The 24,034-nt window shown below is 44.1% G+C and overlaps 3 protein-coding genes across 14 annotated transcripts in view; 1 reads left to right on the top strand and 2 right to left on the bottom strand.

The window, feature by feature from the left end:
* The window catches only part of CTNND1 (catenin delta 1), a 47,519-nt gene extending 38,711 nt beyond the window's left edge, over positions 1 to 8,808 (bottom strand). For 5 of the 12 annotated variants that reach the window (XM_058689049.1, XM_058689052.1, XM_058689059.1 and 2 more), the window contains exon 1: positions 8,546 to 8,807. The gene's annotated coding sequence lies outside the window, so the exon portion shown is untranslated. Of the gene's footprint in view, positions 1 to 7,919; positions 7,989 to 8,545 lie in introns of all 12 variants that reach the window. The other 7 variants (XM_058689056.1, XM_058689057.1, XM_058689053.1 and 4 more) reach the window with 3 other exon arrangements.
* Positions 8,809 to 16,071: 7,263 nt separating this feature from the next.
* Positions 16,072 to 22,271, top strand: BTBD18 (BTB domain containing 18). Its single transcript, XM_058689063.1, has 2 exons — positions 16,072 to 16,773; positions 19,617 to 22,271. Exons 1-2 carry the CDS (start codon positions 16,650 to 16,652, stop codon positions 21,680 to 21,682), a joined length of 2,190 nt encoding a protein of 729 aa, XP_058545046.1. The 5' UTR covers positions 16,072 to 16,649; the 3' UTR covers positions 21,683 to 22,271.
* Positions 22,272 to 22,433: 162 nt separating this feature from the next.
* On the bottom strand, positions 22,434 to 23,919 carry SELENOH (selenoprotein H). The gene is made up of 4 exons (XM_058689069.1): positions 23,631 to 23,919; positions 23,404 to 23,549; positions 23,152 to 23,282; positions 22,434 to 22,613 (listed from the first exon to the last, which is right to left on the bottom strand). Exons 1-3 carry the CDS (start codon positions 23,750 to 23,752, stop codon positions 23,182 to 23,184), a joined length of 369 nt encoding a protein of 122 aa, XP_058545052.1. The 5' UTR covers positions 23,753 to 23,919; the 3' UTR covers positions 22,434 to 22,613; positions 23,152 to 23,181.
* Positions 23,920 to 24,034: the final 115 nt, after the last annotated feature.

The raw sequence follows: 24,034 nt of genomic DNA, 5'->3' as shown, positions 1-24,034 counted from the left end.
CCCGTTCATGCTATGTCTCTCTCTGTCCCAAAAATAAAAAACGTTGAAAAAAAAAAAAATTTAAAAAAAAAAATTTTTTAATGTTTATTTTTGAGAGCACATGAGCAGAGGAGGGACAGAGAGACAGGGAGACAGAGAATCTGAAACAGGCTCCATGCTGACAACAGAGCCCAATGTGGAGCTTGAACTCACAAACTGTGACATCATGACCTGGGTCGAAGTTGGATACTTAACTGACTGAGCCACCCAGGCTCCCCTCAAATTTCTTTTAAATGAATGAAGATGTTTCACTCTTCCAATGAAAACAAAAAGTTAAATTTTAGAAAAATAAACCAACTTTGTTCATTTTTCTTTCTATATTTTTTAAGAGTATACACTTAGGCACACAGAGGTTTATTCATATCTTGTTAGGAGATTTAAAAAGATACTCTTGTATTGTTACAACTAAATATTTGGAGTAAAGAAATCCTGCCCTTCCGCTGCCAAAAAAGTTTTTAGCAATAAAGTTCTATACCAAGAGGGTGACATATACATGTGCAAAGCAATTCACTCATTTTTTTTTAATATTTTTTTTTAGATTTTTTTAAGGTAATCTTCACACCCAACATAAGGCTCAAACCTACAACCCTGAGATCGAGTCATGCAGCCCACCAACTGAGCCAGCCAAGCACCCCAACATTTTACTCTTTCAATTAATATGTTGGGCTATCTATTGTCTTCTGAGTCTTATGAATGGGTACAAAATAGATATTTTTTACATGCTCATGTAAGAGCTCATGTAAGGTAGTAGATAGGATGGGACAAAGAAAGAATGCTGTCATGTTTTCTTAGAATTGCCTAAGAAGGCAATTTTTAAAAAGAAAAATAGGAAAGAGTAAAAAGATTCATGCTTACTGCTGGGAGCTCTCTTTTTCAAAGACCTGTGATGCTGCTTAATTCAGGAAACACACTTAATGACATCTTTGATTTCCATTTAATGTAACTATGTCCTAATTGTGACCCCATCAACTGGGGTCTCCTGTAGCCTAACCTGCAGATTTGGCTGACCTTCAGCAGGATAGACATTCAAATGGCCAGCTCTGCCCTGGTTTACAACGTAGTCAATGGAGAGCAGAACAGAGAGGTTACAGAACCTCCCTTACTCCAGCAAAGAAACCGTGGAAACAAATCAGATTGGCACCAATTTTTCCTTTAAAACAGACTACTCTATTTTAAAAGTGTGCTGAATATACACAAGCTACTTTGTTTCAATGAGATTCACTTCACTTGCAAAGAAATGGAAACTGTAGGTGCTTTGATAAAAGTATTGAAAAGTTGACCTAGTTTCTATATAACAAGGTCTTATGTCCTCAACCATCAGAATATATTTTGGTTTCTTAAAATATAAGCTCCCTAAAACAAAAATCTTTTCACTCCGCAAAGCAATCTCTCAATGTGCTACTGCATTCCAATGCAGAACAACATGGGAAGCTACACACAAAACTATTAATTTACTCTTAGAAAAGTATGTATTTTTTTCGCTCTACTGCCAATAGAATGAAAGAGAGTAATTAATTGGTAAATGTGGATGGAATCTGAAAATCAAAAAGATAAAAACTAACCTGTTTAAGGTTTATTTATTTTTGAGAGAGACAGAGAGAGATAGAGCACGAGCAGGGGAGGGGCAGAGAGAGAGGGAGACAGAATCTGAGGCAGGCTCCAGGCTGTGAGCTGTCAGTACAGAGCCCGGCGTGGGGCTTGAACCTGTGCCGTGAACTGCGAGATCATGACCTGAGCCAATGTCAGATGCTTAACTGACTGAGCCACCCAGGCGCCCCAAAACTAATCTGCATTATTATAAGAGATCTTCTTGAATCACAATTTACCCTAATCTAGATCTAACTGAAAGAAACCAGAAGCAGTATCCTAATACTTGTACCTTTAGCATCAGTGTAGTTTATTCTATGATAAGAATCAGAAACTTCTTCCATATTAAGTGTTAGTGAGGCAAAGCAATGACCAAGAAGACTACCAACCTCAGGAGAAAAGACAGGGAACACCAGAGGTCAGGAAAGCAAATAAAAAGGAGAAAGTGTAGAGCAATCAGTGGAGGGAAATGTGGGTTTAAAGAAATGCAAAGAGTTGGGTGGGGAGCTATGATGGGAAGCTATGAAGTGCCAACAGAAATTAGTTAAAATACTATTCAGAACATTAGTTTCATGGGTCAGTTAGTATGAGGGGAAGGAAAACCTTCAGCCAGAAGAAACCTAGAAATTTCCAGGCAAGCCTGCCTCTGACAAATATATATTTCCCACAGGCCACAGTTTGGCTTTTCCGCATGCAAAAGCAGACCTCTTTCTTAAGCACACTTCTCACAGGATGCATTAATGAACTCACAATTTCTACACACCCCAGTTTTACAAATGTCCATAAATAGGGGTTGAAAATAGAGAATGAATTTTCCTGAACATAAAAGGGGAATTTATTTGAAGAAAAAAGATAGTAAAAGCCTGCCTTTATTTCTATGGAGTTTTCTATACAACCATTCATAGCTGAATATTGTCCTACAAAATCCTGGTTGGCCAAAACTTCAAGGTAAACAATCTGGTCCAAAGTCAAAAATAATAAACCAACCAAAGCTTTTCCAGTCCAGTCTCTGAAAAATTAAAGAAAGTTTACCCTTGAATGCTAGAATTTTATCTCTTGTAGATAGAAAAGATGGGAGAAACCTTCTTTTCCCCTAATGTTTCCAAGTCTCTGAAGAAATTACCATAAGATATTCAAGCTTTGCCACCTGTTTCTCTTCCCCCACTAATGCCTCACTTTACTTTATTAAAAGTTATCCATCCCTAAATTTTGGACAACCTTGCCCATATAACTCCCCAAACTTGTCTATTATTAGACACCATTTTTCCAGTTAAAAAAAGTTAGCTTGGGGTGCCTGGCTGGCTCAGTGAGTAGAGCATGCAAGATATCAGGGTTGTAAGTTCAAGCGCTACCTTGGGGGTAGAGATTACTTAAAATATCTTAAAAAAAAAAAAAGAGTTAGCTTACTCATCCAGGAAGCCCATTTATTCCATAATACAAACATCCATACCATAGAGTACCTTAAAGGGTATCTAGTCCAACAGACAAATGATGTTTGAATTCATTTAAAGCATCCATTCTAATAGCAAAAACTTACAAGGCATTACCATGAGCTGAGCACCATTCGACGAATTTTAGATATATTAAATCACTTAGGCATCACAACAATTCTATGAGATGGATTATGTTACTGTTTTCCTTTTACTGACAGAGCCAAAGGCATAGAGTGACCAAACAATCTACCCACTATTGCAAGAGTTGAAATGGCAGAGCAAGAGTTGAACTCGGGTAGTCCAGCTCAGGGATCCATGCTCTTAACCACTATGCTACACTGCCTTGACTCTCCATATCTGTGGAACTCTCAGACTGGAAATTCCCTGTTCAGTCAGCATATCGATCAAAAAATACAGAAAAATAAAACATTCGTGGCAAAAGGTTAACTGTGGGTGTCTGGGTGACTAAAGGGTATACTGGAGTTCTTGTGCCATTCTTGCAACTTTCCTCTAAGTTCAACATTTTTTCAAAATTAAAAGTTGAGGGATGCCTGGGTGGCTCAGTCGGTTAAACTTCCGGCTCTTGGTTTCAGCTTGGGTCATAATCTCACGGTTCGTGAGTTCGAGCCCGGCATCAGGCTCTGTGCTGACAGTGCAGATCCTGCTTAGGATTCTCTCTCTTCCTCTCTCTGCCCCTCCCCCAATTGTTCTGTCTCTCTCTCTCAAAAATAAATAAACTTAAAAAAAATTAAAAGTTCAAGGTTGTTTTTATCATGTAATGGGACATAGTTTGCCAAAGTGATGACCAAATTACCTGCTGGCCAGCAAAGAAGGCTTTAAGAAAAAACTCTGGATCCTTATAATGTCCCCACTAAATGTCTGATCTAAATTGCCCATGCCACTCCAGTCAGACTGAAGGACTCACTGCAGAGGAAGTGGCCCTAAAAATGGAGAACACTGTCCCTGAACCATAACAGTAACTGTGGGCTCCATTCTCAGTGCTTAATATTTAATAACCAATGACACTCAATTCCAAATAGAATGGAGTGCGGACATTTACTCCCCAAAATATATTATATAATATAACCAAATACAAATCAATCCATACCCTTATTTCCCCCTCGTTAGTTCTAACCAGAATATCAGTTCTCTCCTTACTATGTCCCTGCCAGGCCGTATCGATGCTCTCTATTGGAAACCCTGCAGTCAGCTGCATTTTAGGCAGAGCAATTCCTATTTTAGCTTTTCATGGCATTTTAATCCTTGTGCAATGGAAGAGAACATGAAATCACATACTGATAACCTAGGAATCATTCCTTTAGGCAGTTTCCTGTTACTATTGTTCTACATTACCCATGAAAATTAATTTGGGTTCTCTTAAACTCATACTTCCCAATACACTTGAACAAAATCTGAAGTTTCATAGCAGAAGCACTGACAAAAAAATACAATGATATCCGAACATACTTTCTTTGGAACACTGATGTTCAAAACTATCATCCCAAGCTTTTTATGTTTTCATTAACTAGTATAAAAAACACTCAATTCTAACACGTCGGAAAGCAATACTTCCCTGCTGCTGCCCTAGTAAGTTTCAGGTAAGAAGTTCCTCTCCCCTAGATAGTGGCTATATTTAAGGTTTCAGTGGTTGAAGTTAATAGCCACCTAGATTATGAAATGTTATGATCCTTACTTTTTACACTACCCTTTACACTACTTTTTACACTACCCTGTCTGGAACCTGACAGCTCATCCAGAAAAGAGGTGTTTTATTTTTTTGATTAAAATGTTAAATCTTTGATTATTTCCAGAAACTTCATTTAAAAATGGGAGGTAGGAGGGGCGCCTGGGTGGCGCAGTCGGTTAAGCGTCCGACTTCAGCCAGGTCACGATCTCGCGGTCCGTGAGTTCGAGCCCCGCGTCAGGCTCTGGGCTGATGGCTCGGAGCCTGGAGCCTGTTTCCGATTCTGTGTCTCCCTCTCTCTCTGCCCCTCCCCCGTTCATGCTCTGTCTCTCTCTGTCCCAAAAATAAATAAAAAACGTTGAAAGAAAAAAAAAAATTAAAAAAAAAAAAATAGGAGGTAGGAAATGTGTAAAAGGTTGAAACTACTGACTACAGCAGAAGCTTCTAAATTACACTGTGATTTTGTTAATCGAAGTTGTTCTGCTCCCCACCTTGACTTCCTTTCAGTCTTCCCCACAAAATCCCTCAGTGATTCCCATCAAATGCCTTATTTAACCAAGGCTTACTGACACTGCGATATATACTTGAGACTAAAGCAGGTGCTAAGAGGACATAGAAGACAGTCTCACAGTCTAGAAGGAAAGACAAAAAGAAGTAGACAACTTTAACACAGTGTGATAAACATTATTTGAGCTACCGTTACAAGCCTCTCCCTGCAAGTTGCCAATATCATTCCAAACCACATGCCTGCAAATTCTCTAGAAGAAGAAATTTCAGTGATAATCAAAGTTGGAGGCATTTCCGGTAAGTTCAAGAAGTCAGGATAGCAATAATAGGCATATGGGAAGATCCCAGTTTTAAAGACTGAGGTAATATCCATTCTAGCATATTCAGGTCCCTGTGGGGCTTATGGAAAATGGATTTTTTACATATATTATTCCAACATGCAGGGGGTTGGAATTCTAAGTGGGGGACTGGCACTCTGCAAAATTAAACACTCCTGCCTCTAGCAAGGGCTCATTTTAGTTCTGGCTCTTGTTTCTATTCTCTCCGGAGAATGGTAGTATATTAGTGGCTAAGTCCATGGAATTTGTAGTTAGTCAGAGGAGGGTTTAATCCTGGCCTTGGCCACTTACTGGCAGTGAGATTTTTCAGCAAACCTCACGGGCAGTGAGATTTTCAGCAAACCTCAGCTTCTCTGAGGCTCACAGTCCTTAAAAAACAACAAAAACAGTGGTGGGAAATTAAGTAAATAGTTTATGCAAAATGCTTAGCATGCAGTAAAAAAAAAAAAAAAGGGGGGCGGGGAGAAAGGGCTGGAAGTAACAGGGGACCACTGGGTACTAAAATAGAAAGCAATAAATTATACAGAGCTAATCATTTTGTTATTCCAATTGAATAGTGATCTATGCTTGATTTATTTGCATCCGTCCTGTCTCACCCATCCCTAGAGAGCAACTACCTCATAAACCTAAGGCTGAATCGCAATTACTCCGAGCTTTTTTTTAAAAAAAATCTACAATAGTCCCAATTTTTATACTGAGAGAACATAGCCTAGCCCCTGCGACTCTCCATAATTTGGAACCCTAAGAAAGGCAGTAGAACTCTAACCACCCAAAAGAGACACCCACCTGGAACATACAGACCATACCTTAGTCGTATAACAAAGAAACCAACAGTATATAGGAGTCAAACAAAAAAAGAAAAATCTGCACAACTCATACTTACTCGGCATTTTTTATCCCAAAACCACAATGAGGAGCAAAACAAAAAATTAAAGATTTACTTATTTGCACCCCTTATATTTCCTGAAAGAACTAGTACGGGTGAGGTAAGAGACAAATCTTCCATCTTATCAACCAAAAGGCTCTATAGTACACACCAGTCAAAACAAAGCCTCAGTCGTGGAAATAAATATTCCTGGACGCTAGTTACTAGGATGCTCACTGCAGCTACACAAAGCCCAGTATTTAAAGCTGGACCCAAATCACCACCACTCAGTCATCCAGAACCTATTTTCAAACTGCCTTTGTACTCCTTCTTCAGATTCCCTCATCCCTCCCCCTAAAGGTTGAGTGGGAAACCGACACTCTGGCAGCAACATGACCAACCCTCCAAAGATCCACCAAGAAACCTCCCCTAGGCTGGAGTCAAGGCAGAGAAAACGTTTAATATTTTCCAAATTTTCTTTCAAGCAAGAAGTATAGTCGAACAGACTGTACACATTATCTTTTTTCTTTGTTGCTGCACTTGCTATAATTATGAGATCCAGACATCAAAATTTGACTGTAGCCCTCGCATAGATTAGATTAAAAGAAGGAACAAAGTTGTTTCTTCGGAAGCCACAACCTCACCAGGATGAAATCATCCTTCAAGAAATACTCTCATTCTGGAAAAGAAATTCAAGGAAGTGTTGTAGTCCAAAAAGAATGGGAGGGGGGCACGAAATCAGGGGACTATTAAAGATACATACCAGTTTAAAGCTAAAGGGCAGCTTATCTATTAAGGCCTATCTTGTTACAATCAGGGCAGTATCTATTCCAGCTCTAATTTTCAGACCGATGCGCATTTTCAAAGAGAGAAAGAAGAGAATACTCAGTTTTCAGCTCCTGATGAGTTGGCTATATAATTATCTAGAAACAGTATTTTTGGAAGAATGGATTTGCAAAAAGAAAAGACAAATCTTAAGATTAAGTATATGAAAGCAGTCACGGGCCTTCGGCTCGTACATATTTTTTATTTCATGGCAAATTAACCAAACCAAAAACTGACCTCCAAAAAACGACTTTCAGTTGGGTTAAAAAATAATTATTCCTGTTGTACTTTCTCAAATGCATTCTCAACACTAAAGTCTGCATTAAATGTTTTCTCTTAACCTCACCTTATTTGATCCAAGGCCCTTTCAGAAGGCACAAATATTTCCAGGTGTGTTGCCACTTTATTCAGGTGAAGTTAAAAAGCATGATTAGAATTTCCTTATCCCTTTAAGCACATACACCAAACGTTATGGTACTTGCAAACTGAACATGTAACACCTCTACAAATCTTTGTCATCAAATGTAGTCTTAGGGAGAAAGAAATGGCAATTTGGTTAACATGGACCCATTTGTTTTCTTTTATAAAGCAAAGTAAGGAGGCTACGTCTCGCAGGAGAATGAGGCTCCCACCCACCGCACCTGGAAAAGTGAAAGAGGGATCCACCCAGGAACAGCAGGGCTGGAACTGAGCTGGGCCGTTCAAACTCTCTGGGGGAGAAAACACCACCATTTAAGCTGCAAAGCTCCCTACAACTTTCCACTTCCACAAATCTAATGATAAAGGGGGAGAAAAGTTTTGAAACATATGAAGAACCATCTGTATAACTAGCTTCCAACCCGGACAAATTCCTTTCCCAACCCACACGCAACATGCCAAAAAACCGAACTTTTGGTTTGGGCTCTGAAAATAGAAGTTTGTTAGCTGAACACCAGAAGAAAACATAAAATCAAACAACATACAAAAATGTAAATTTACATGTAAATGTAAATTTGCTCTCACCCCTCTGGATCTATTCGTCTCCCTATGTTAGAGAGAGCTTACAAGTTTGTTTCTGGGTCTTGAATATTTTACTTTTTAATCTAATAAAATACCAAAATTCCCCCAAAGTAAGTAGAAAGAAAAAATAACAATTGCTTAAAAGTCACCCGTCAGCACAGCAGAAGCTCTCGTTTTTAACTTCCCTCTGGTTACCGTAAGACAAAAATTCGACTTGGCTTATCCTCCTTCACCCGTCTGTACACACATTTTTTAAAAAGGCACACACCTCAAATGTGGACTTCTAAAAACCAGTCCTTTAAGAAAGAAACCCAAGGCTTCGTCAATGTGCTGAGAAAGACAAATCCAGCAGGGTACTTGATTTTTCGCCACTTCTTCCTCCTTTCAGGATCAGGATCTTTCCTGCTCTTCTTTCTCCCTCTCTCTCTCCCTCTCTCTCTCTCTCTCTCTCTCTCCTTTTTTTTTCTCTCAGATCCAACACCTAAAATGGAAGTTGCACCCAGCCAAAGGCTAGGGAGCCTGGGTGGTGACAAACTGATCTGGCAGCCCTACCCCCTCGCTTTCCTAAGTGATGTCAGCCCCTGAGAACTTCCAATAGGAGCCAGGCATAAATCAGGGAGCTGATTTTATCCAATAGGAAACTTTATTATAGGAAATTAAAAAAATAAAAAAGGAGAGAGGAGGAGAGAAAGAGACAGGGGGAAGTTTTATATATATATTTATATTTAAAGTGGAGACTACACAATCTCTGAGGAATTACTGCAGAGCTCCAGGGGGGGCCGAAGGAACAAGGGCTCCTTGGGATGGCACGCCTAAGCTCCAGTTCTCTTTGATGGTGGGGTTCTTGCTTCCTCTCCCTTCCTTTCCGGGTAGGGAAATAAGAGAAGAGCAGATTTGATTTGCCTGCTGCTATTTGGTTTGTTGCTTTCAACCCCAAAGCATTTTCCCAAAAGAAGACAGGAAGGGAAGGAGAGAAAAATCCTAGAAACAGGACCGCTATGTATTGATTGGATGGTAGGGAATATCTGAGGTAAACTCTCAATTTCGGTGTTTTGGTTTAACTGCATTATAGCTAAGGAGAAAAAAAATAGATGTTGGACTTGTTAACAGTTTTTCGTGTCTATACTTTCAACTGGTAGGAGGCTGTATCCCACTGGGCTGTTAAGGAAAATCACTGTCTTCCCATTTGTCCCCAAATCAAAAAAATGTGGGTTTGAGGGGGAGAATAAATGGAATTCAGTAAGAAGTATATTTAGAGGAGATAACAGCATGTGTAAGAAAAAGTCTCACTTTAAGAAAATTCAGTTTCTTTGTGCACTTCAAGCTTACGATGATCTAGTTCATACATTCTCTTTTTACATTTAACCCACATAAAGGATTATACAGGTATTCTTTTCCTGAGCTGCAAATGATCCTTAATATGCTCTTACACTGTTAGGCCATGAAGGACAGACATTGGATTTTTTTTTTTTTTTACATGTTTGACAAAGACTAGCATTTTATGGTCATTCAGTGGTTACTAAAGAAAAATGATAATGATGAATTGAAAATTTCCTTTTTTACTCTTACTGAAAAATCTGCCTGTAGACTGCTGCCAAATGAATCTTCATAAAGTTTTCATAATCTAGAGTAATAGTTAAGAGCATAGGTGCTGCAGTCAGGCTGCCTGGCTTCAAACCTTCCTTCCCTGCAAGCATACTTAAGTAAATGTATTCCTATGTGACCTTGAACAAATTACATAATCTCTCAGAGCCTCTGTTTCCTTAACTATAAAGAGGAGATAATAACTATATCTCTCACAGTACTGTTGTGAGAATCAAAACACATATAAAGTTCTTAAAGCAACATACAGTATACAATATAAACTCACTAAGAATGAGTTATTATTACCAGTATCTACCTTCTCCCAAAACCTTCAGTGGCTCACCATTGCCCGATAATAGCAAACAATGACAGAGCATCTATCATGTGAAAGGCACTTTTCACTCATTATCTCTAACTTCTAAAACACCACCCACCATGGAGATAGTATTACCACCATTTCACAAATGAGGAAATCAAGGTTCAGCAAGCTGAAGAAACTTGCCTGAGTTCGTCTGGCTAAGAAGTGGTCCCCTCATTGATCTGACTCCAAAGCCCATGCTCTTTCCATCACCCTACACTGTGGTCAGGATAAAAGCCAAGTTCCTCATCTGCTTTCAAGGTGCCACGTTTACTCACTCAATACATTAAAGTCACCCTTAGTAACCATAATCTGACCTTTCCTTATCTATTTAAACTGGAATTCTACTCCTCAGCATGAATGTGCCCTTCTAATCAGGCAATCTAGTCATTATCCACCCCCTCATATCTGGTCTAAAGTGGCCAAAAAAGGATTTCTCTCAGAATGGATAGAAGACCAAACAGGCATCACAGCACTTGTTTGATGGGCTTTAAACAAACTAACTAGATTGGGAAATTAATACATTAAACAGAGACATGCACGAACTTTAACCCTCATTATCTAGGAACCTTCTCTTACTATCTTATCACATCTTCTACTTCTCTTTCCATCTAGTATTCCTGGTCCTCCATAGCAAGTTCAAAAGCCAAAGATGACTGCCAAAGGAAAACAACTAGCACAAGAAATGTTCGTGGCTCTAGATCAGAGCCACATTTTAGAATATTCTATGTTTTTCTAGCGATGGATTGGTCTTGTTTCCTTCACATCGTCACTAAAAACTTGCAAGTATTTTGCCTTCCTTTAGTGTGTGTGTTTTCCTGTCTCCTTCACCAGAAGATGAGCTCCATGAAGACATGAATGGCATCTTTCTAGCTCATGGTGTACCCCAGAGCTCAGCCTAATGTCTCGTATTTAGCAACAGATGAGTGAGTGAATGAAGTCTCTTGGCTTACTAGTTATGTAATCCTGGGCAAGTCATTTTATAGTAACGAATTTGTAGATAACATTCGAAATAAAGTTATATACAAACCAAAAAAGATAACTCAGGGGATGCCTGAGTCAGTAAAGCATGAGACAGGCTCAGTCAGTAAAGCATAGGGCTCTTGATCTCAGGATCATGAGTTCAAGCCCACGTTGGGCAGAGAGCCCACTTAAAAAAAAAAAAAGATAATTTAGTGATGAAAAAGTTAAAATTTAAATTTATCTGAAATAGCTGTCTCCAAATAAAGCATCACAAGGATCAATACTCACTGAGGGATAAACTCTTTACAGTCAGGTGACCGAAAGCAAAAAGATGAGTTCCACTTGGATTATTCTTAGTCCCTACGGTGAGCCAGGTACCTTCTGGATGTCAAAGATAATGAGTAGACCAGTTTCCTGCTCTCAGAAAGCTTACATGCTAGTGGAGGGAGAGAGAAGATTAATAAATGTCAGATGTAACACTACGCAGAGATTTAAAACAGACTGATAGGGGCACCTGGGTGACTCAGTTGGTTAAGTGTCTGACTTTAGCTCAGATCATGATCTTGCAGTCCAGGAGTTCAAGACCTGCAAGGGGCTCTGTGATGACACCTCAGAGCCTGGAGCCCGCTTCAGATTCTGTGTCTCCCTCTGTCTCTGCCTCTCCCCTGCTCATGTTCTGTCTCTCTCTCTCAAAAATGAATAAACATTAAAATTAAAAAAAAAAAAAAAAAGACTGATAATAATGACTCGTGGCTTATTCTACCCTGGATGTCAGGGACAAACTCTTCAGAGAGTTTGACATTTAAGTTGAAATCTTTAAGTTGAAATCTGAAGAAGCAGCTAATCATAAGAACATAGGAGCATTGGTAACTACTAATGCCAAAGTCCTCAAGTGTGAGGCTGAAACATGCTGAATCCAGCAGTGTGTCGAAATGAGGAGGGAGTGATAAGAATATGAAAGATTCTACAGGTTAGAGAAAGGAGTTTGATTTCATTCTTTGTTTAAAATGTTTATTTATTTATTTTGAGAAAGAGAGAAAGTGCTCACGCACACAAGTGAGGGAGGGGCAGAGAGGGAAGGAGGGAGAGAATCCCTAGCAGGCCCCACACTGTCAGTGCAGAGCCCAACGCAGGACTCCATCCCATGAGCCAGGAGATCAGGACCTGTACCAAAATCAATATTCGGATGTCTAACTGACTGAGCCACCCAGGTGCCCCTTGATTTTATTCCTAGGTAGAGGAAAGCCTGTGAGGGTTTTCAACAGCAGAATGACATAATCTAACTCAGATTTTGAAAAGATCTGGCTGTTTATGTGTCAAATGGATTAAAGAGGGAGTACGGGTGAAAGCAAGGAAATTAGTTTGAAGGTCAAGTTGCAGTAATACAAAGCGGACTACAGTAGTAACAGTGAAAACAGGGAGAAGTTAATGGATTGAGGATATGTTTAGAGATACAAGGTTGTTTTTTATTGCAGAGCTTTTTCTTTTTTTTTTTTTCTTTCTTTCATTTGTTTTTACCGCATGGAGTATTACATTCAGTGTGCTCGGTTTCACAGCTCTCAAAGTTTAACTCCCCCCACCCAAGCCACCAGCACTTACACACAAAGAAAAACAAGATACCATAAAACGTTGAAAGATTAGGGAAGAGCTAGGAAATAATACCGTGTTTAAAAAAGAAATATTAAAAACAAATAAATATTAAAGTTATTATATAGGGCTGAGTTCTGTGCTGTGTTGACTCTACTTCTAAAATAGACTGAAACTATAAATGCCAAGGAGAAGAAATGAAAAAAAATTCAACTCCAAAAAAACCCAAAAAAACCCCCCTGGCTATCCATACAAAAGAAGACAAAATATTTTTACTCCTTTCTACCCTCTGGTGGCTACATATTACCATCAAAAGTTTGTCATTTTTGAAGCCCTGAGTAGGATGGCCATTTATCATTCCCTTTAGAAATTCTACTATCACTAGATTTAACTACAATGGTGTTGGATTAAAAAAGCAGAAACCAAGAAGGGAGTCCTCTCCAGTTCTTGAAAATTAATCTAATCCTAATAACAATAAATTCATGAGGAGGTATAATATTTATATTTTTCTTACAAGCCCACAGGATCACCTCTACTGGTACTCCAGCCACCTACTCAAGTCTTGATTCCACAGTAACAGATATCATAAACAAGCATTGTTCTGCCTTCTCTTTTTTTTTCTTTTTGCTTGCTTGTGTGTCCTCCTTCTGCTAAGTTTTATGTCCTTTCACGAACTGCTTCCTCTTCAAAATATAACTGCAACCTAAAATGTCTTCTGTTCCTTGATCTTTTTTCCGTCTTGAGAGCAGAGGTCTCAAACTAGGAAAATATTACCTGACTTGGAAATCCACCCCATCCCCCCATATTTGTCAACCTTCTCAAATCCTATAAAAAAACAAAAAAACAAAACAAACAAAAAAACAACAACAAAAACCTTAAAAAAAATTTTTTTTTAACGTTTATTTATTTTTCAGAGACGAAGAAAGACAGAGAGTGAGCAGGGGAGGGGCAGAGGGAGAGAGGGAGACATGGAATCCCAAGCAGGCTCCAGGCTCCGAGCTGTCCGCACAGAGCCCCACGCAGGGCTCGAACTCACAGCCGTATTTGAGCGCACCGTACTTTACTCACCTCTCTCCACTGTTCCTTTGCAGGTTCCCCGTGTCTTAGGCATCTTCGTGTCCTGTCTCCAGGTGGCCTCCGTGAAGGCTGCTCCGTTTTAATTCTCCGCACTCTGTCCCCAATGGCTTTGGATTCAGCTGTCTTCACCTAGAGCTGGACATCGCGGGGCGTGGAAGTGAAGCCAGGCCCCAGGTCCTAACACACACACATGGGGGGGAACCGCTGTCAAGATTTATAACGTGGGCTGGCATTCTCTCTCAATGTTTAATCTTGAAATCATTTGTTACATCACCCCTGAAAACAGCTGCTGCCAGTCAAGAGGTGCGCTAACTAAATCATGTCTGGAAGGCCACTGCAGGCCCCACCACACCCGAAGTTCCGTAACCCCCTTGGTCCCACCAGTTTCTAGTGGAGCGGGATCCGTGAAAACCGGATTCCAGACACTAGCCCAACAGCCTTGTTCCCGAACATCCCTGGCCCAAGGAGCTACCAAGGTTAGAAAGATCTGATCAAGGTGCGAGGAGAGCCATCCAGAGGCTTTTTCCTCCGAGACGCCTTCCTCAGCGGGGCCTGAGCCCCTTCAGCGTCTTCAAAGGGAAGACGGAGGTGTCCTTCAACCGCCTCGGAGGCTGCCCTACTGGGGAATCCTGACCCTGTCCTCCCTGTGATTTCGTCGAGTGCCGTGGGACAAGACGGCTTCCACAAGAAACCCTCCCGGGCGGGCCTTCCCACCTACCTCTTGCAGCCCAACCATCTTGGCTCGGCCCTCAAGTCCCTCGAGACGTAGCCTCCCGCCCAAAGCGCTCCTCTCCCTGTGATTGGCCGCCTGAGGAGCCTTCGGCCAATGGGGATGACGTATTCAGGCAGACGTCAGCCCGCGGGCTGGGGGAGGAGGAAGGACGTCGGGCCCCGCGACGCGCCGTGCGCGAGGGCCACAGCGCGAGGTGTGTGGCGCTGGCCGCGTGGCCTCAGGCCCTGGCTGTCACCACCTCCCGGTGCATGAGGGTGCCGGGCCCGCAGCGGTACGAGGGCACCAGAGAGTGGCTTCAAAGCTCGTGTGGCCGGAGGTGGTGGTGAGGGCGAGCCCTGAATTCGGGCCTCCGGGAGCCTCACGCTCCATTCCCAGAAACCTTTGCGCCTAGAGGTCTCTCTTCAAAGGAGTTGGGCCGGGGCGCCCAGAGCGTGAGGGGCGCCCAGCCTTGCAGGGCCTGCTGTGAAGCCCTGCTCTTCCCGCCAACCCCGATTCCTTGCTTCTGGACGCGGAGCGGAACCCTCGGGCCGTGGGCCCACCTGTGCCGCTCTGCTAACCCTCCCCGCGCAAGGCTCGACTTTGGGAGGAAGCAAGGCAGGCTGGACAGAGGACCCGAGCACCAAGAGGACGCCAAGAGCAACTTCTGCAGAGCTATTCCAGGTCGGGTCTGGGGGCCAGGCGGGGGGCTTGGTGGCTCGGGAAGCTTCCCCAGAGCCTATGTTTGGGACCTTGCAAGAGCTGCCATCCTCCGCCCCTTTCAGCTCTCCGGCTGAAATCGACATGGAGCCTACCCTTTCTGAATTCACCTTTCCGTCCCCTTCTTTCCTGATAGTTTGACGGGAACCGTTCAGAGCCGTCGGTGCCACCTGACAGAAAACTGCATGCCAGGAAAGGAACGCCAGCTGTGCAGTGAGTGTGGGGGTTTCAGTGCAAAAAGCTGGAAATGGAGTGAGCCTGAAGTCAGAATAGCCAGCTTGTTTCGGGAAGGGAAGGATGCTTAATTATCCTTGCTCCGTTGTTAGCCAGGTGATTAACCAGACTGACAAACCGAACGGCCAAATCCTTTGCCAGTTTCCAGGCCGCGTGAGGCTCGCTTTGGTCAAGAACATCTGAAGCAAGGGTGGCAACGTCCTTATTTCTTTCTGTGAGAGACCTTCCCACGGAGTCCAGCACCTGCTTTTCTTTACTGTGCACCCTCTGCTGGTTAGTGTGATAGAGTGAGCTCAAAGAAAAGAAGGTTGTGTACAACCTCCTAGAGAATTTTATGTTCTATATTGTTTCTTTAAAAGTGTTAAATTGGGGATTATACTCATGGAACTCAGAAGTGTGGTGCTCGGGAAGAATAGGAGTTGTCAGCACTATTGGTGTTGAGTCTCGGTGGTAACGTGAATGAAGAAGGTTTAAGCATAATGGTAATAGCTACTTTTTTTTTTTTTTTTTTTAAAGTTTATCTGTTTCTTTTGAAAAAGAGAGAGAACAGGGGCAGGGCAGACAGAATCTCAAGCAGGCTCTGCACTGTCAGCACAGAGCCCAACACGAAGCTCAAACTCACAAACCATGGGCCGAAATCAAGAGTCAGATGCTTAACCAACTGAGCCACCCAGGTGCCCCAACCACAGCTACCGTTTTGGAAGTGATAGTTATTATGTGCCAGGCACTCACAGTACTAAGCAATTTTACCTGCATTGACTCATTTAACCTGTAAAACAGCCCTACCAGGTAAGTACTATTATCATTACCATTTCATAGATGAGAAAAGTGAGGCTCAGAAAAGTTAGGTCAATTGCCTGAGATTATACAGCTAGGCTAATACATAACAGAACTAAGATTCAAATGTGCACATGCTTCTGAGCTCCTACATGTAACCACTATGAAATTCTTTCTTGAGATACCCTTGGCACAATTTCTGGGCTTATGGTAACTCGACTCACGGCTATTCTCTCTCACTTTCAAAATTTCCTTGTCATTTCAAAGACAAAAAGCAAATTAGGTGCAGCCATTCCTCTGAAATGTACTATCTCGTCCACAGGAATCCGATCTGTGAAAACGTAGGTTTGTTAAGAGACCAACATGTGCTCTCCTGCCAGTTCCAAAATCCTATATAGGAATCCCCGGTTTCTGCGGTTGGCTTTTGTGCAGCTTCATCACCAGCAACAGAGCGGTGTGTTCTGCGATGTCCTTCTACAGGCGGAAGGTAAGAGACTGGTGGGGACCCGCTTGAGAAGCCACTCACTGTAGGATACTCACGATGGAATAAGATAAAATGAGTTCAGGGCCAGGGAGTAGAGCACAAAACCAAGAAAAGGTATTATCATCACCTTTGAGTATTGTACATTATTTGGTAAAGAGCTGTTTGTTTCGAGGACAGTTGGCTGTTTTCAAGAGTGAATAGGAGACTGTGCTCTTTTTCTTTTAAATCGTGAAACTAATTGTAAAGTTTAGTAAGCCTAGAAATTCTGTAAAAGATGGATAATATTGTAAGAGGATGATTGTGAAGATGGAGTTAACATACACACAGTGCTCAGAACGGCGTTCTTCATGAATTGAGCACAATGTAAGTGTTAAATAATACTATTACTTATTTTCCCATTTTCTCGTCAAGCTGCTGCTTTACTTTTCTCATCTTCAAATTGGTGGGTTTTGTTGTTTGTTGTTAGACCTAAAAATAGTTAATTTCCACTCCTTCCCTTTACACTTACAATGGTCGAGCAGCATGAAGTAGAGCCTGGAATCATGTAGAAGGCCCAACACTAGGAATCAGAGTCTTAGTTGTTGTTTTTTTAAGTCTTAGTTTTGTTACTCAGTAACAAAGTGACAAATGGGCAAGTAAGTCCCACTCGTCTCTCCGGAGCTCAGTTTCTTCATTTATAAAAAAGGATTATGACAACCAACATTGTGTAGCACTCTACAGTTTGCAGAGTACATCCAGTATAGTGTCTCATCTGATTCTTAAGACAGCCTTATGAGGTAAAATATTATGTGGTTCCAATCTTAAAGATGAGCGAATCAAGGCCTAGAGAGTTAAGCGACTTGCCTGTTGGTTCTCTTAGTAAGCACAGAATTGGGATTCATTCCTTAACTCCTAATAAAAAACACAATTGCCTGTTGTATACTAGAACAGTGTACTAGCATGGGCATATAGTATATATGAAGATAAAGTCCCCCTTTGTACGAAAATCATGTAAAGGGGAGACCTTCGGATAACCAGTGCATCCAAGTAACTGTGCAGTATAGGAGTAAGTAAAGGATGATGGAGGAGTACAAGAGAGGGGTACCTTCCCAGACTTGAGGTTCGGGGACAGGGGTTAGGGAGATTTTCTTGGAGAGAATAACCCCTTAGCTGAGATCTGGAAGACAAACAAGTAGAAGGAAGTGAGGAAAGATTTCCCCAGGCATGGAGAACAGCATGTACATAGATGTGACCAGGGATTTGCGAGTGGTTCACTATGGCTAGAGTGCAGACTGCAAGTGTATTGATCAGAGATATGGCTAGAGAATTAGCAATGTAAGGTCTGAAGTGTTATGCAAAGGAAGCAAGTCTTGTCTTCAGAACATTGGGAAATGTATTCATTGGTTTTCAGAAGAAGGTCATCATCATGTAAAAGGCCCAAGCTTTAGAAATAACACTTGGGCTGCATGAGAAGAATTATTGGATTGTTGTTGAGCCCAGATAGAGGGCTATTTTGGAATCCAAGAGAAGGAATGGTGGCCTAAACTAAGGCATTGAGAATAGAAATGTATGGTTTATAATCAGAAAGAATTTACAAAACTTGCTGCAGTTAAGGGCGTAGGCTCTGTAGCCAAATTCCCTGGATTCAAATCCTCTCCCTGTGACTTGCTAACCATGTAATTGTGGTGGGCATATTACTTAGCTCTGCCACAGTTTACTCATCTGTAAGAACAACTGCTTCACAGGATTTCAGTGAAGATCGAATAAATGAATACTGGTAAAACCCTTACTTAGTACATTATATGGCATGCAAGAAGGACTCAAGAAATGGTCGCTTTTTTAACAAAATTAATGTTTGGGGGAGCCCGGCTGGCTCAGTCAGTAGGGCATGTGGCTCTTGATCTCAGGGTTGTAAATTCAAGCCCCATGTTGGGAGTAGAGATTACTAAAATATATGTATGTATCTATATATCTATGTATATCTCTCTATACAGAGATATATTTAAAATAAATAAAAATAAATTTAATATGTTTGATTAGATACAATGAGTAAAGGAGAACAAAGACTTCTAGTTTTCAGGCTTGGGAGTAAAGTGCATACTTATTTTGAAGTAAGAAATGGGAGGTTTTGGGGTTGAGGAATGGAGTTCACCTTCTAGAAAGGTTGATGCAGGTTATGCATGTTCAGTGTCTTGGGAAAGGTATCTAGGCAGAGGTAGGACCTGGGAGTCAGCATCAAGCCTTTGGAAACTGAAGTCATGAGAGATACCAACTAAGATTGACAGGGAAGTGCCCATAAAGAAGGTGGCTCACAATAGACAACTGCCTGGTAGGCAGTGCCTAAGAGGTCGGGAGAGAGATGAACCCTGGTTATATGCATCCAAAGCTCATATTCTGTTAGACCACAAGCAGCTTCTGTAAAAAATTTTAAATTCTTGTGAGTCAAAAATTTGATGCCCTCCTTTGTGTGAAGCGGTGGGTATATCTTAGCGAACAAGATAGATATGGTCTCTGTCCTCAGAGTTCCACTTTAGTGAAGGAGATGGACGGTTCTAACACTGAGACCTAAGTGCTCTGATAGCTAGAGTACCTCTCTGTGCCCAGGAGCAGCTAACCTAGACTGGAAGTGGGGTGGGGAAAGGCTTTCTGGAAGAAGTGATGTCTAAACTAGATTTTGAAGGATAAAAAGTGAGTTAGCTAGGTAATGTCAGAAGGTTCCAGACAAACAGAAGGAACAGACTTCTCCTATTTGAACTTCCATGGAAGGAAGTTGAGAGGAGCAGCACGTTTGGGTAGTAAAGACTCTGCTTAGCCTGTGAACATGCCAGTTTGCAGGAAATAACAAAAGTGTTTGGATTTCCTTCCAGGTGAGGCAGTTCCAGCCCATTGCTGCATCCTGTCAGCCTGCAGCCCCTTCTTCACAGAGCGCCTGCAGCGGGAGAGGCCAGCTCAGGGTCGGAAGGTGGTCCTGGAGTTGGGGGGCTTGAAGATCAGGACACTCAGGAAGCTGGTGGACTTCTTGTATACCTCAGAGATGGAAGTATCTCGAGAAGAAGCCCAGGATGTGCTTTCTGCTGCCCGTCAGCTCCGTGTCTCTGAGCTAGAATCCCTTCAGCTAGAGGGTGGGAAGTTGGTGAAGGCCCCCCCGGGCCGAAGACTGAACCGGGAGTGCTTACAACCTCCAAGTCCTGCACCAATCTCTGCCAGGGTGCTGGCATCCACCCGCCGCCCTCGGACTCCACTGCCTGTGACCCAGACTCCTTGTCCTCTTGGACTAGTGAGATTCAAGTCCTTGGGAAAGGAGGAGGGGCCCCTGGAGAAAAGCAACCAACAGAACACAGAGAACTCGTCTGGCAATCTTCTGCTCAAGAGGAAGGCCAGAGCTTGCCCAACTCCACAAGAAAAAAGCTCTTCACCATCAAGCCACAGTCAGGGACCTAAAGAGAACAAGAGCGACTCTGCCCTTGCTCCTACAGCAGTTTCCCCACCTGGTATGTACCCCTCTGTGGATGAGCGACTATTGCCCAGAAAGATCAGGCTGAGTCGCTCAAAACCATCTCCTGATGTCTGTACATCCAAGCCTTCCAGCACTGTGAGCGGACCCAGCTCGGTACCGACAGCCCCTGGCCGGCGTCTTTGGCGGCAGAAGAGTATAAATAAAGGACCAGAAGACAAGGAGAAGCCAGGGAGAGCTAGTCCTCTCCAAAGCATCCCAAGCCCATCTGGTCTTGGAAACACAGGTGGGAGCAAGAAGCGGAGCCCTGAAGTCAGGGCACCAAACTCAGACTCTGCAGAGGAGGGGCAGGTTGGAAGGGTGAAACTTCGGAAGATTGTCAACGGGACGTGCTGGGAGGTGGTACAAGAGCCTCCCCTCAAAAACTCTCAAGAGAGCCCTCAGATCCCAGAACCTGAATGCTCCGAAGAGCCTGCAGGGACGCAGCCATCCTCTGTGAGCCAGCAGGAAATGTTATCTGCCAGAGTAGATCTGTGTCAGGACTCCCCTGTGTGCTCCAGGCTACAAGATCTCCTGCTCTCTGCTAGCCACTCCCCAGACCACCCAGTGGCAAAGTCTGAGTTTGGGTCCAGTCCAGAGCCGGTAGGGAAGGAGCCCAGGTTGGATATGGACTGCAGAGAGCACTACGCGTTTGACACAGCCCTGCTGGGGCAGCCGTGCGAGGCTGAGGAGTACCGCATCACCAGTGCCGCTGCCACCAGTGAGCTGGAGGAGATCCTGGACTTCATGCTGTGTGGCTCAGACATTGAGCCCCGCACAGGGTCTCTGGAGAGTCCTGGAGCCGAGGGCTGCAGGACCCCTAATTATCACCTGGCAGATACAGGAAAGAACTGGATCGAAGGGGAGGAATGGTGTCTGCCAGACATGGAACTCTGGCCCAGGGAGCTCACAGGATTGGAAAAGGAACCTGTTGGGGAGAACAAAGAGCCAACAGAGCCCTTTAGCCCCCTTGTCATGCCCTCTGAGAACAAAGAGCCAGATGAGTCCCTCAGCCCCCTTGTCATGCCCTCTGAGGTGAGTGAAGAGGGGGTACTTTCAGTAGGAAGCCCTTGGACTCCGGATCTGGAAATTACCAGTTCCCAGCCACTGGATGGTCAGAGAGAGAAGCTTCTCCACATTGACTCTCTCGACGTTCCCCAAAGGTCCTATGAGGATCTCTCATCTCCCTGTTCAAACTGGATGGACGCTAGGCCGGAAGTGTCCCTAAGTATGGATGAGGTATTATACCCTGCTCCAGAGGCAGGCAAGGAGGAACTTGGCAACTCCGGATTGTTGGACCCACTTCCTGCCAGCTCAGAAGAGGAAGAGATTGATGTTGTGGACTGGACGTCAGAGGGGAGGCTGGTGCCCACGGGTATTCCTTCTGTGTGGCCCGACCCTTCCTCAGAGTCAGACACAGAGGTAGACATACTAACGTAGAACAGGTAGTGCAGGTTAGCGGCAGGGGGAGGGTGGGAAATGTTGACTAGCAAAAGGTGTATTGGTAGAGGCTAGCACGTGCCCTGTCCCCTTAGCAGGAGAGGCAGGTGTGCTCCCAGCTCTTGGTCGGTCCCTTCCTCTCCTCCCCAGGTTTTGGGAGCCAAGCAGAAGTAGTACCATGGGTACAGAATTATGAACCTGAACCATCTTATTTCTTTGTAATCTATTTTCCAGTTAGTGATAAACAAGTCAAACTATAAACTGTGTGGTCCCCAAATCTACTAGGTCATAAATAACCAACGCCAGGTATCCTAAGTCATAAGACCTCTAGTCACTGCTAGTTTAATAATAAATCAGAAAAAAACACCCTCTGAAACAAAGCGTTTCAGAAGGTTCGAAACAGTGCTGGGGTGGGACAACTGGGTAAGAGTGACAGGACATTTTCCAGTACCTACTGTGGGGCTTATTCAATCCATTATTGAAGTTCTAGTCAAACCTCTGCAGGGGCCAAAAAGATAGAACTCCCATCATCACTTCCAAGAAGTGAGTTAAAAAGAAATACATGCTTTAAAAAAAAAATAAATTTACTTTTTTCCCATAGTTTTTGCAAGTATTTCACACGCTGTGCCAGACAGCCTAGGAGCTCCAGGATAATTGGTGACCTTAGAATATGAAAAATAGAAAGGGAGCCAATCCCACAAAAGGCTGAGCTCTGTCCATCTAATACCATAACACCAAGTTATTACTCAAATACTTTGTTTCAATTTTTATTAGGCAAACCAAATCCAAGAACTTTTCAGTGCCTTACTAGAGGGCTGCCTCACAACTGAACCATCATTTCTGGAGGGGAAGAAACCAGGGCTTCAGGCACATGACTGAAGTTTGGCCATGTCCCGTCATAAATGCTCCAAACGTCACCAGGGACCGAAGGCTGTGAACGTGAGAAGGGAAAAAAGGGTTAGAGAAGGGGCCCAGGCAATCCTAAAGCCTGAGAAAGATGTGCCCCCCACCCTGGAGCCCACAAACCCAGGAGAGTTCAAGGATTGCATCCTACCGCCTCATTTCACTCAGCTCATCAGTCAGCTGTCAGTGCCTGACAACATGCAGGAGCATTAGGGATAAAAAAACCAGTCAGATCCTTGGGGCCAGGAGTGACAGTACAGTGGTTCTCCCACGGGATCAAGAGAAGGACAACCGCATCTTCCAAGGGCACAAATTGCATTTCTATAGGGTCATTTACATTACCATCAGCATCCTACGACTTAGCTCAAGGACAGTGAAACGTGCAGTTTAGCCAAAAGCACACTGATAAGAAACAATTGTATTGCCGACTTCTAGCTTTCCTACCAGTAATAAGGGGACATCCTGAGAGCAAGAAGAGTTACGAGTGGTAGATCTCGTGTGATATGGGGTAGAGGGAGGGCTGCTTCGCAAATAGCCACAATCCACCCCTCCCGCCCCCTTCAAACCTCAGCGTGAGGACTTCTGCTCCAAACACCCTACGAGAGGTACTTCTTCAGCTCCTTCACCACCTCTTGAGGCTCAGGGAACTTGAGTTTGCGTGGGGGCCCCTTCTTAATCCCAGTCCACAGCTCCACACCTGGGAAAAGACCGAGAGCGAAGTCACTTCGTCACGCACCAGCCTCTCCCCCACATCCCGAGGTGCCGGCGGTCTGAGACCGGCGCTTCCCGCCTGCCCCCGGTCCCGGGCGCCCACTCACTGCTGCCGTCTGGGCGCAGCAGCGTCACCTCGAAGCTGCCCCTCCGAGGCCTGGCAGGATTCACTTCCACCGGAAGCTCCGGGGTGTCCAGGCGCAGCGCCTGGCTCAGGGCCGCGGCGTTGCGCCCGTAGACGCGTCAGCTCGTGCTAGGGAGAGGCGGGGAAGCTCAGAGGCCGGGGCCTCGGTGTGCCCTGGCCCGCCTCCCCGTGCCTCTCCAGGCCCCTCACCAATGCTCGATCACGACGGTCGCCTCCTCCACTCTCTTCCGGTCGCCCGCCGGCTTCTCCCGCTTCCCCGCCGCCGCGACCACCTCCGCTTCGGCCTTCCGCTTCCTGCCGCGGGAAGCCATGGAGCCGGGAGCCGGGCCGACCTGGGGGGAATAGGGTGGAGACTCGGACACCGAGGGGGCGAGGACTCCGGCCGCCGCCGCTCGAGCCCCAAACCAGAGTCCGGAAAACCCGCCGCCAGGCCCAAGCCCCTCCCTCGCTGCGGAAAGCGTGGCCGGGGCGCACACGTGGCCTGGAGGCGGGCTCTCTGGGCACAACCACTCAGCCCGCGGCCTGGGGGTGGGGGTGGGGCCCCGGGCGCAACGCAACCACCCAGCCGGAGCCCGGGGGGGGGGGGGGGGGGG

This window comes from Neofelis nebulosa, chromosome 10, assembly GCF_028018385.1.
Source record: "Neofelis nebulosa isolate mNeoNeb1 chromosome 10, mNeoNeb1.pri, whole genome shotgun sequence".
Taxonomy (NCBI): domain Eukaryota; kingdom Metazoa; phylum Chordata; class Mammalia; order Carnivora; family Felidae; genus Neofelis; species Neofelis nebulosa.
This window is presented reverse-complemented; position numbering and strand designations above follow the sequence as displayed.

Excerpts from the sequence above, each read along its gene's own strand:
- BTBD18 (XM_058689063.1), top strand. The coding sequence starts at position 16,650 with ATGTGCTCTCCTGCCAGTTCCAAAATCCTATATAGGAATCCCCGGTTT. Across the intron at positions 16,774-19,616 it reads TGTCCTTCTACAGGCGGAAG|GTGAGGCAGTTCCAGCCCAT; the intron begins GTAAGAGACTGG and ends ATTTCCTTCCAG.